Source organism: Musca autumnalis, unplaced genomic scaffold (assembly GCF_047663935.1).
Source record: "Musca autumnalis isolate F117 unplaced genomic scaffold, ASM4766393v1 scaffold_3, whole genome shotgun sequence".
Classification (NCBI taxonomy): domain Eukaryota; kingdom Metazoa; phylum Arthropoda; class Insecta; order Diptera; family Muscidae; genus Musca; species Musca autumnalis.
Window position 1 is genome coordinate 58,349,440 of NW_027411866.1, and position 13,593 is coordinate 58,363,032.

General features: G+C 34.7%; 1 protein-coding gene across 1 annotated transcript in view; it reads right to left on the bottom strand.

Annotated features, from left to right (window-relative positions):
- The window catches only part of cv (twisted gastrulation BMP signaling modulator crossveinless), a 48,895-nt gene extending 36,290 nt beyond the window's left edge, over nucleotides 1–12,605 (bottom strand). The window contains exon 1 of the mRNA XM_073978914.1: nucleotides 12,079–12,605. Coding sequence (XP_073835015.1) covers nucleotides 12,079–12,301 — 223 coding nt within the window. The 5' untranslated portion in view covers nucleotides 12,302–12,605. The remainder of the gene's footprint in view (nucleotides 1–12,078) is intronic.
- Nucleotides 12,606–13,593: the final 988 nt, after the last annotated feature.

Consider the following 13,593-nt stretch of genomic DNA (forward strand, 5'->3'; position numbering starts at 1 on the left):
AATCTTTTATATTATTAAAAATGTTTGTATTAAACTTAATTTGTTCCAATATCATCTTAAAGGATTCTAGAAACTGAGGGTTTCTTGAAAACACACTTTATATGCCATCCTATGCCATGAATGAATCACATATAGGACAGAGAATGAACCACTGATTCAACTCTTATTCTATTCTGTATTAATAATGCAAAGAATGTTGGGAAGATAAACCTTAACGATAAATACCTTCTCAAGTATAAAAGTTTCCAATGTTTGCAAAGGCTTTTTATGTAATGGATATTTCGCAGACGCAGTTTTAGGTACAAATGCTGAATAAAGCATAAATATTTGTTAAAATTATTATCATTTCGTGCTGAACTTTTATTTTATGCAAAATTATGCAGTTATATTTGACTAAGGAATAAATGTACTTAGTCAAAAATTATTATATTTAGTTTTCTGATAAAGTTTTCATTGAAATGTCGATCACTATATGTTCCCACAACATCCGCGAATACGCAGATTCATTTCGGCTCAATGATGTGGGATCTATTTAACTGAGCGGATTTGCCACCGCCGAAAATGCTGATGCTCTGGTCATGGATTGAACCGCAGGTATCAATACATAGAAAGCCTTCAAGGCCAATTATACACGTACTGTGAGTTTACAATTAAAGTACAGATACCATGGTAGAAAATCATTTAAAAAATAATAAGTTCAAAAACTTAACTACACGATTCCCCGACCAAATGAATATTGTATATTGTAAATGAAATAAAAATAATAAGTAGTCCTGTAGCAATTTGTAATAATTATAGATGGGATTCTACTCGGTATTTACCCAAAACTTGGGTAAATACCTGGTAAATTCCCTATAAATACCCTTTTCGGGTATTTATTTGGGTATTTAAAAATTTATTTTGAAATGAAAATTTTGTTTTTCTATCAGAGAAAATCAAAAAGAAAACAAAAAAGCAGTTTAACCTAGCGGACTATACTTTTTATATGTAAAATCGAGCGTTGGAGTTGTATGTAGGAAGAAAATCAATGGAGACCACAGCAAATATAGCTTTGTAGAAGAGGACCAAAATCTCAAGATTATCAGCTAAAATCAAAAGTTAAGCCATCAGATATGTATATGGAAAAAATAAGAATATCGGTCCAGCATTTACGTTTTTTCGCAAGAAGGATTTCAACAAACCGTTCTAAATACCTGGGTATTTACCCATTTGTACCTAAATTACCCATTTTAATGGGTATTTACCATTAATTAGTGAATCGGAAGTAAAAATATACAATTAAATCAAATCATTATTAAAAAAACACTAGTAACTTCTTTTTAAATGTATAGTCAGTGTATAAAAACATTTTAATTGCATTAGGTAAAAAGTTCCAAACTCGGTAAACCCAGATTGACATTTGATGTTTTCAACTGAAGCATCTGTAGTTTGGTACATTTTACCATCAGAAATAAATATACGATTTGGTGTAGTCCCATATAACCTCCCGATTACAGGTATTTTCAAGCCTTTTGTTACACTTCCCGACCAAATTAATCGAAATTTGTTATTAAAAGTTGCATTGGGTAGGACACTGTTACACCTATTTAAGGTGTTTTAATGCTTTATTTGAATATTCCTGTATGTTTCAAGGTAGGACCACAATTTGTTGTGCCCGTATATAATGGCTCGGTCCAACTTAACGTCTTCTTTTATTGTCACAGTGATCATGAAGAAAGCAATTTCGAATCAACTCCTTCTAGAGAGAAAAGATTCCTTCCAGAACTATAAAGTTTTTATACAAAACAAAAATTTGAACAAAAATGTCGCTGAAAAGCTTTCTCATGGCACAATTACAAAGGTAGATGCTTCAGCCCAGCAGAGGCCCAATTATAGGTCCTCCGGCATGGTAGAACAAATATAGGGTAAAGTAAATACTACAACAAATACAACTCGAACAACAACCACAAAGGAATTTGTTTTTGTTTGTAACTTACTGCCAGTTGTATTTGTAAACAAAACAAGGAAATGCATAAATTATTGGAATTTAAAAAACTAATAATTTTTCACATTTGTTTGAATATATTTAGAAAAACATGAATGAAAATTCGTTACATTTTCAATTTTTATGTTTCCACATCATTCCACTAAATGCATAAATTCTCGCAGAAAGTAGAATTCTTGCAGAAAAGTTTGGGGTCGCTGGAAATTCGTAGAAAAAGGAGAAGCTGTTTCAATGTTTTGTTTTAGAAATCAAAGAAGCACATGTTTATTAGGGCTTTATTTTTTTAAATTTTAAGAAAATACCTCACACATTAACAAACGTTGTATCGCCTCTTAAAGGGGGGATTTACTGCGCGGCTTATCGTTAGAACTTGGAGGAGGTTACATATCATTGATATGAAGAAGTCTTTCTGGGAAATGGTTTTTTTTTCTCAAAAAAATATATGTCCCTAATGTACATCGAAATAGAAATAAATGTATAAAATGTCATATAAAATTTGACACTAACGTTACAACCCAGTTCAGTCAGCTGTTATTGCTGCTAGCTTTTCTTACTAGGCGTTTACACCAGACAGTTTGTCTTCAAATACAACTCTGATTTACTAACACATACATGCATTTGTCGGCTGTATTCCACCTGTGCATCATTTTTTCATAGACAGTCGGGTTAACAATTTTTTTACATTACATTTACATTTTTGTGAAAAAGAAGTGAGATGATAATTCAAGTGTGCTGAAAACAAGAGAATATGTACAAAAAAATATGTGAACGGAAAACAAAAGAAATCGATGATTTTCATTCATAATTTAACAGCTGTTTTTGCAGTTGTCTGGACGCCTACGTCACACAGGCAAGTTTTGGGCTTTTGACAATCAATACATGTACTCAAATGTCCTGTCATGTGTAAACGCAGGGTTATTCTACTATGGTCCTCCGGCAAAATCAGATGATTTCGATTTGAGCTGTCAAAATTCATATTTGTCATTTGAATTCGCTGTGAGGTATTGAAATGTCGAACTGCATAGAAACAGGTAGATGTATCTCGAAAATAGAAAACAAATAAACTTAATGTTGCACACGTAAAATGTCAACATTTGTAGTGTTTTGTATGACAATTTAATTTACAATAACTTATTTTAGCAGTTCAAGTTCGATCAGCTAGTATTTTCTGTTTCATCAAATAAAAGTAACTACGGTAACAACTTTTTCTCGGAAAATGTTTTGTATGTATCTTCCTGAATTGACAGAAAATAAATTCGCCTCAAAATTTTTTGCCTCTGTTTATGAATTTTGACATTTAAAATCTTCGTTTTTCTTTGAATTCGCTTGATGGAGGACCTATTATTGGGCCATGAGCCCATCTAATCGAATGTAAAATGTCAAAATAGACTGGGAATTCGAAATCAAAAATCAAAACAAATACACAAACGTCAAAAACAATCAAAACAAAAACCATTTGATACAGTTCATGGCCCAATTATAAAGGTCTTCTCTCAAGCGAATTCAAACAAAAACACAGATTTGAAATGTCAAAATTCATAAACAATGGCGAAAAATTGGTTTTCGCCGCGACGGAATGTTTTTGTGGCGAATTTTTTTACTGTCAATTAAGGTAGATGCATACATAAAATTTTCCGAGAAAAAGTTGTAAACGCAGTTATTTTTGATTGGCCTAACAGAAAATGCAAACAGGTCGACCTTCAACTGCCAAATAAGTTGTTGTAAGTAGAATTATCATACAAAAACACATCAAATTTTGAAATTTTAAGTGTACAACAAAAAAGTTTTTTGTTTATTTTTTCGCGATGCATCTACCTGCATCTCTACTGTTTGATATTTCTCTATCTCATGGTACAATTACTTAGAGGTAGTTTACACTATATATCAATGTCATATGACACGAAATAAAAACATTCCATATCTACCCACGCAGGCAATGTGAAGACGTAATTTTATTACATTTTTGCTGGTGTGGACGCACAGAGTAAATGGCGTAAGGAAAATCTCCAATATTGCACATATTAGCGAAAATATAACAATGGAAAATTGCATGTCATATGACATTTACATATAGTGTAAACTACCCCTTAGGTAGAAACATCGACGAATTGCTACAACAAAGCAACTTTTTTTGTAATGTAAACTGTCAAAATTTTCGCCAAATGGTTTCTTGTTGTCTCTTTTTATCGCTTGTGTTTGTACAGTGAAGTGAGCACATGCTATCTCTTACTTACCGAATCATATGGTTTTTTGTTTTGATTTTTCATAGCGAATTCCTAGTTTTTTGACGTTTTAGATTCGATCAGCTGGGCTGAGGCATCTACCTAAGTAATTGTACCATGCTCTATCTGTTACATTGTTCACGGCGAATTCAAATGACAAATATGAATTTTGACAGCTCGAATCGAAATCAGCTGTTTTTGAGAGAGGACCTTTATAACACTGTGAACCGAAATTTTGGGGGGTGGAAAATTCCTATTGGAGATGAAAGCCCTTGGTGAGTATATACAGAACCCCGAAGGACAGATTAACAGTTGTATCTTGTTTTGCTAAGCACGTTAATCTCATTATTTTTTGGAATAAAGATCCGGATATCCGAATTATGGAACCGGTTATTCTGATATTAAAACCGAATTTTTATCCGGTTTTTATGAACCGATTAACCGTATATGTATATCATTAGAAATCTATTAAAATTGACAATCAGATATGACTAATATGCATTAGACGTTTTAAGCGGTTATGATGGTGGAACAAAAAAACCGTATTTTTGAACCGTTTCTTAAGGTTTGTGAGCATACATTTCCGTGCGTGAAAAAAATTATGATCATGGCCTGGGGGGGTGGAAAATTCTTTTTGGAGGTGAAAGCCCTTGGTGTGGACATACAGAACCCTGAAATGCAGATCCGCCGTGAGTCGAACCTTTGTGTTATGGGGGGGTGAATTCTGCGATGGTGATCCATAATTACAAGTGTTAAAAGTTACGTAACTGAATTTCAAATGGGTTTAGGGTTCTACTGGAACAATATGTGCTAAGTCAAATCGATTTAAGACGATTTCTGTAGAACATTTATTGTCTTACTCTTATCCTGCCTTGTTGTTTATGTCCTTTTTGTTGAAGAAGGTATAAAAATATACTTTAAAGAAAAGGAAAGGTACAATTTCGGGGTTAAAATATTAAAACAAAAAAATCCTCAGCCGATTTGGCTAGGTCATATCACGAAAATAATCTTACGCCGACATAGCACATATTGTCCCAGTAGAACCCTAAACCCACTTGAAATTCAGTTACGTAACTTTTAACACTTGTAATTATGGATCACCATCCCAGAATTCAACCCGCCATAACACAAAGGTTCGACTCACGGCGGATCTGCCCTTCAGGGTTCTGTATGTCCACACCAAGGGCTTTCACCTCCAAAAAGTTGCTGACTAGACAGTTCCTGCTGGCTAGCCATCAGCCGAGTCACCCCAACCATCACGTAGTGATGGAAGATCCACCACCTAGACGCATCCGTAAGGACTTCAGGTGTTACCGTGATGACATCCAAGACGTCATTCCATCGGACGTCAACCGATTGTCTTACACGGACTCCCAGAGCATTGTGCACCAACGGGCGGTCTCCGAAGCCATAAGTGTGTACAAAAACAATAAAGTCCTAAATCAACATCCTCCAGCAATTTCGGATAGTGAGAGGCTTCTTCCAAGGCAAACTCGTTCCATACTGGCACAACTTAGGTCTGGTTACAGTAGCATTCTCAATTCCTACAGAGAACGCATTGTTCCTGGTACCATAAACAGGTGCCCCTCCTGCCATCAGAGCCCTCACGATACTTCACATCTATTCAACTGTCCGTCCGCCCCCACAAATCTAACCCCTGTTGATTTGTGGTCACATCCAATTGAAGTAGCACAATTCCTTCAATTGCCAACATCAAATCCTATTCACACAACTGATTAATAATATATTCCATTTCCTTTTCTCGTTCCATTCTTCCTTTATAATTTTCAGGAAAGAGCTTCCGAATACAACCGAACTGTTACAACAACAACAACCTCCAAAAAGAATTTTCCACCCCCCAGGTCATGATCATAATTTTTTTCACGCACGGAAATGTATCCTCACAAACGTTAAGAAACGGTTCAAAAATACGGTTTTTTTGTTCCACCATCATAACCGCTTAAAACGTCTAATTAATCATATCTGGTTGTCAATTTTAATAGCTTTCTAATGATATACATATATGGTTAATCGGTTCATAAAAACCGGATAAAAATTCGGTTTTAATATCAGAATAACCGGTTCCATAATTCGGATATCCGGATCTTTATTCCAAAAAATAATGAGTTTAACGTGCTTAGCAAAACAAGATACAACTGTCCGAGAATTCTAGGTCATCAATAGGTTAACAATAATATATTGAAATAAATAGATATAGGGCTGCCTGAGCAAGATTCGGGTAAAAGTGAAAAACGACCGCTTAATCAAGATTTTATCGATTTTATTTCTTTGGGAACCGTAGCTAAAATCTTCCGAGCGACATTTTCGTAGAATATTCCGAAGCTGAAAAATGTCATCTTGTGCCACTTTCATTGCGGTTCTTGAAATAACGGACGAAAAGGACATTGAAGGAAGCGAGTTAGAAGGTCGAAATGTTCTACGAAAAAAATCCTCATTTGATTTGACAGAAGACATGTCATCTTAAATATAAGCTTAAACAACAGCGAACAAAGATATAACGCTGATTCCAGATGGCTTTTAGGGTCTCCAGCAAAATATCTATATCAATTTCTATCAGCTGGTATTTTCTGTTTCGTCAAACAAAAATAACTACGGCAACAACCTTTCCTCGGAATATGTTTTGTATGAATCTACCTGAATTGACCGAAAAGAAATTCGTCTCAGCAGTTGTTCTGATATACAATTTTTTAAATTTAATAACTGCTAATGGACGACTAATATCTTTCGAATAAGCTAAATTTTTTAAAAGCGGTTAACAAATGTTTGGGTTATAGTCATAGAAGTGTAAATACGCATTAAAAATAGGAAACTGCTTTTCCTCCTGCGATAGGCTGCTTAGAAGATACCAAATATAATTTATTATTTGAAAGTAAACTTTGAAATCTGTTGAAAAATATATGAGATATGCAATTTCTACTTGAAAACTTCTCTACAAGTGGTGTCTTACACACGCCGTTCGGACTCGGCGATAAACAGTAGGTCCCATATCATTGAGCTAATATGAATCGGGGTGCACTCATTGATATGTCCCTTGTCCCTTCTGGGATGTTTTTGGAACAAATATTATTATTATGCAATTTTTATACCCTCCAACATAGAATGGAGGGTATATTTTTCCGTTTGTAACGCATTGAAATACTTATTTGCAACACTATAAAGTATACATATTTGTTATCAGGATAAAATTGTGAGTCGATATAGTAAAGATTGACTGTTAAAGTCTATCAAAATTAAAAATTTGTTAAAGAAGTTTTTATTATATCGGTCCAAAATAAGTTTATGTTCGAAGAGGACCATGTCGCACTGTGATGCCCTACACGTGGACAAAAATCGAAAAGTTATGGCAACAAATTTGATCCCGATTGAAATAAATATTACCTAAACACATCAAATTGTTAATATCCAGTACAATTTTTGGCAATTTACGGCGGTAATATATCAAGTAAAGTCGAAAGTAAAGAGGTAAATGTACAATTTCCAGATTTAAGCTTATAGTTGATAGCATTGACAATGTTTTTACGTAAAAAGATATTCATACATAGTTCTCTAACTTCCTTAAAAATAAATTCTTTGTAAATAAATTTTCTGGTACTATTAAAATCAGTACTATAAATTTATGTTGAGTTTTACTAATGTTGGGAGTATTTGGGGGACTCCGGGTATTTTTTAAAAAATACATCTTTATATGGGGGCTATATCTAAACGTGGACCTATATTGAAAAATTTTTGCGAGGATGTATTTTGTTCAATGAGAACTCAAAATGCGAAATATCAACCAAATCAATTGGAAACTGTGTCTAAATTCATCAAAATACCAAAAATCAGGCATTACCTTTATAAGTTGGCTATACATAAATGTGGCACGGTGCTCTTGAATCAAATTTAAATGGAAGGTGCTTACACCTGGGAAGTTTTTGCGGATTCTGAACCTACAATGTTCATAGATGAGAAAAATCAAAAAACAAAAAAAAAATCGCCGGAGCGCTTTTTAAATAAATCGCGATTCAAGTAGACATTTTTAGGGGTTGTTTAGGTTTTCACGATTTTGCTTAGAAACCGCTGGTCCTATCAAAATGAGACTGACTGACTAATGTCCAACTGTTGTGAAGTGCAGATGTTGTAACCGATAGCTAATTAAGTGAAATTAAAAATCCCTGATGATGAACGTCGGGGACGTTCGAAATATTGGATAATAAAGCAAACAAAATAAAAACAAAAACTCTTGTTTTTATTCCTGACCTAAAAGCCAAACTAAACCAACAAAATTAGACAGTCCAAAGGTCAACAAAAACTACATTCGACAAATTTTGGATTACCCCTTATAGAACCGTACCGTCCGATTTTCCAGGGGTTTAGCTGCATTATCATATAGAAACGGAAGTAATTTAATACATATTTAGTCTTCTTTGGGCCTAATAAACTTCTATCCAGAAATTTGTTAGCACTGGTTCATGTTTTATGTAGCCAAACTAGAACGGTACCTCCCGATTTTAGGGATTTTCAGGATAGTAAGGCTATCCTACAGAAATGGCTGAAATTTAATATTTAGTCTTCTATGGGGCTATAATAACTCTTCCCCCTAATTTGTCCATACATTTCCACGTTTTGATATAGCCACTGACATTTATGACAATTTCGAACAGTCAACTTTGCACATATGTATGTAAAGTCCTGCTTGTGCATCTAAATCATCTTCTTTATGTTTTGTGAAACGGTTTTATGTATTGGTAATAATTTACTATGATTACTTTTTAAATGCCAAGTTTTTTTTTTAATTTTTTAAAATTAAAATTAATTTAAAAAGTATCCAAAAGTATAAGCTTTGAAAATGCACCCCTACCATCGAGAAGGAGGGGAAGATTTCAAGGGAAGATTTTTTTATTTGCTGACAGAGAAGACTTAATATACATACTAAATGTTGTTTGAAAACTGATACCCTAGACAGACGGCAGCGTTAATTTGCATTAGCTGCCTTAATTCAAATTAATTCGTGCATTATCCACATTCTTAATGCACAAAATCAAAGGAAATTTAAACTGAGAGAGCATATTCATGCTCTGAGACACAATTTGCATTGAAAATCAATTGACTTTTGCCAAATTTCCATGTTTAAGAAAATAAAAAAGTAAAACAAATAAGAAGTTTTCGTGTTTCTTTCAAATAAGTAGTGGTATTTTTCGAATAGAATAGCAGCTTATCGTTTTTCAAGCCTTCTAACAAATCTCTTTTTACAATTTTTATTTTCACAACAATTTTCATTACCCACCATACCAATTCTATCGAAAATTATAACTTCTACAAATGTTTTTTAAAATTTTGCAATATTTTTATAATATTAAAAAGTCTCAAAAATATCGCGAATAAATTAAATTTATTTTTGCATTATCGTGGTGAGAAATTCAATGGTAGAAAGTATATTTGTTTCGCATATTTTGGCGAACTTTTGTAAAACTTTATGAAATGGTCTGCTGGGTACAAACAAACAACACAAACAGCTGTTTCATAAATGCAGAAACTATCGTCTGTCAGGGTAAAAAGTTAATTCAAATTAAGGAATTTTTAATGCAAATTAACTCTGCCGTCTGTATAGGGTATAAATATTCCACATTAGGTATGTACCTAAATAAAGGGTTTAAAATTTTGTATGTAAAAACTATAAACATCACCACAACAAAAAATAAGTTGCCCCCCCCCCCCCTAGACTTGATCCTGGCTACGCCCTTGTGCCTCTATCTTACGATGATCCGGATTTCAACTGGGATCGAAGGTAATCAGTGATTACATATCACCACAGTTACACTTCGACGAAATTGATGTACGAATACCCCACAGGGAGGCCTGGACCCACAATTCCCCACCTCTACTCGGTATAGAGGTTTATACCGATGGCTCCAAGATGGAAATGGGAACAGGAGCAGGCGTCTACAGCGATACCCTCAATTTATGGCTCTCATACAGGTTGAACGAACATTCTAGTGTCTTCCAGGCCGAAAGCAGCAGAGTTGATAAGCAATAAAAAAGGGGACATAACTGGACCGGTGACTATCTACGTGGATAGTCAGGCGGCCCTTAAATCACTAAAATCCCACTCAATCAAGTCTGCTGCGGTCTTGGACTGCAGGAAATCAATCGTTACCTTATGCTGGGTCCCGGGTCACTGCAATATCGAAGGCAATGAGATAGCGGATGAGCTGGCACGTAGAGGATCGGAGTCAACCGATATTGAAATCGACAACTCTATCAAGCCACCATTGTGCCATTTCATGCGGCAGCTAGAACAAATTTACCGGGACAAGGCTGGTCAGATTTGGAACAATGAACCCGGTTGCAAGGTATCAAAGGCAATCTGGCCCCACCTATCTCAGCGAAGAACTATATCCCTTCTCTCTATGAAGGAATCCGATCTGAAATTAATGGTTGGAACAATCACAGGACACTGCAGGATAACATCTCTGACCTAGAGACGACACTACCGACTACTGAAGAAGAGACGGAGACGATTGAACACTTATTATGTCCTTGTCCAGTGCTCATGACCAGGAGATTTCGAACGGTGGGTGAACACACCACAATATCTCTGAAAACGTTCTGCCAAGTCGAGCCGACGAAACTGCTTCTTTTGGCCAAAGGTTTAAAATGGCTTCAACGAGAACCAGCCAATGCGTCTTAGCGTGGGAACTCTCCTCTCTCGCTCTTATATCTAAAACACCCTTTTCAATGACTTCTCTACCATTAATACTCTTTTACTCCATTACCTTGTTTAATTCTTTCCTTGACATCTATTCTTTTTTTCCATGTAATATACATTTCTTCTCTTTCAAACCCCCTACAGGATAAACACAATGGACCATAAGGTCTCCGAGTGAAGTGGCTGTCCAATATGACAGCTACGCGTCCTTTAACCATGGGATTGTAAGAATTACACTTTTTGTAAAAATCCAGAAATCACGATGTTAGATCAGCCAAACTTGTCAATTAGAAAATAAGAGAATGACATTTTTTACTGTCATAAGATTGGGTACAACTTTTGCTATTTTTGGAACACTTTTATAGCAACAATATTTTGAAGCCTAGCTAAAGTAATTTTTATTATTTACTCTATTTGGTGCTTTTAACATACAAACAGTGAAGTTCTAAATTCGACATCAGAAAGCAGTGATACCTTCTTGGGAACTGCATATAGATAGAACTACTATACTTGAAACCCATGGATTTCATTAATTTCATGTGCGATCTGTACTTTTCTTATAAAAAATCATATCAATTGATCGCAAAAATTTCCCATAAAATCCCCAAAAATAGATTTGTTTCCCCACAAAATTCTCAAATCTCTAGTTCTAAATTTGTGTCCTATTTCCGGAAAAATATAGGTACCCAATTCGTAGAAAAATCTCCAATACTGGCAACACAGACTGATCATGATCCCCAATACTGGCAACACAGACTGATCATGATCAGACTGATGCTGGTGTTTCCCACGAGCTGTCAAACTTGATTTATTTTTTTAATAATATCTCTAAATTTAAAAATTGTAATAAAATTGTTGAATTGTGCATTTATTAAAATCTTCTGAATCAAAATTGTGTATAAATTATTGTAAAAATCGATTTATTTTTGCAAAATATTTTTGACATTTCGCAGTACTCAATTGCTGATGCATCTACCTAGTGAATATGCTTATCCAATGCTTACTATCAGCAAATCAAATTCCAATCAAACACTACTACACATATACCTATAGATTGGGTTCGTTTGTGTTAGATATCTAACCACTATTAAAGCTCGTTAAAATTCCGTCCATACATTGTTTTATTTGATGCCACAAATCTTGATTGACATCTTTTGACTTACCCACACAGCTACAGCATTCCTCGAAGTACTTTCCGAGACATTTTAAACACTCCTGCCAACAGGAGCAATTTTTCGATTCGCATTTACAACTTTGTGTTAATAAACATTTGGAAACGATAGGAGCGCAGACAACTTCATTGCACGATTCCACCTCGGGACTATGAAAAAATACATATCCAAAAAGCAAAAAAGCTCCTAAAGTTAAACATCGCAAAATCTCCATATTGATCACAATCAACAACTCAGTAAAATAGTACGAGACAAACAAAAAGGGACGGACAAATCAACATAAAAACATAATTTGGACGCAGAACACGACACAGATTTAGATTTAGATGGGAACACACTCACGATTCACGCTCTTAAGACGAAATCACCACGGACAGTTGCGAATATCTATTTTTATATTGTAAAATATAATTTAAATAAAATAAGTTGATTGAATCTATTGAATAGATGACGATAACCAGATCGATGCTGTGAGCAAGATCATATTTACTTCTATTTTCTAGTGTTGCAGCACGTTGGATATTTAATAATTCTCAGATACCGGGTACTCGTATTTTGTTTTTCCGAAGAGCATGGCCCATGGTACAATTAGAAAGGTAGATGCATCGGAGAATTGCTACAACAAAGCAACTTTTTTTGTAATTTAAACTGTCAAAATTTTCGCCAAATGGTCTCTTGTTGTCTCTTTTTATCGCTTAGAGGTAGTTTACACTATCTATCAATGTCATATGACACGAAATAAAAACATTCCATATTTACCCACGGAGGCAATGTGGAGACGTAGTTTTTTTACATTTTACAGAGTAAATGGCATAAGGAAAATCTCCAATATTACACATATTAGCGAATATATAACGATGGAAAATTTCATGTCATATGACATTTACATATAGTGTAAACTACCCCTTATGTTTGTCTATAAAGTGTAGACATGCTATGTCTTATTTACCGAATCATGGTTTTTTGTTTTGATTTTTCATAGCGAATTCCTAGTTTTTTGACGTTTTAGATTCGATCAGCTGGGCTGATGCATCTACCTTTCTAATTGTACCATGGCATGGCCCAATAATATGCTGTTTATATTAGTGCTTTTTGCAGGGTTAACCTTCTTTATGAGGATTTGTTTGAAATATAAGCAATGCAATTGACATTTAAAACCCAGTCGGTTTGTTAAATCCGGTTATATATAAACGGGGTATAACAAAGTCATATGCTTGGTTTACATTTACTAAATCCACTCGATTTCAACTGTCAAATCCATAGGTTAAACGTCAAATGAAATCCAGATGAGATTTCATTTGACGTTTGAGCTATGGAATTGACAGTTGAAATCGAGTGGATTTCGTAAATGTAAACTTAGCAATACACCATAGCTGTGCTTTACTTACCATTTGTTACCATTTTTAACCTGCAAAGCGTTCCTTAACCCCAACAAGTGGTAAAACTGGCTGCAATTTTTAAGAGAGCGAGAGAGGAGAGAGCATATGTGCCTTTCTCTTCTACCAC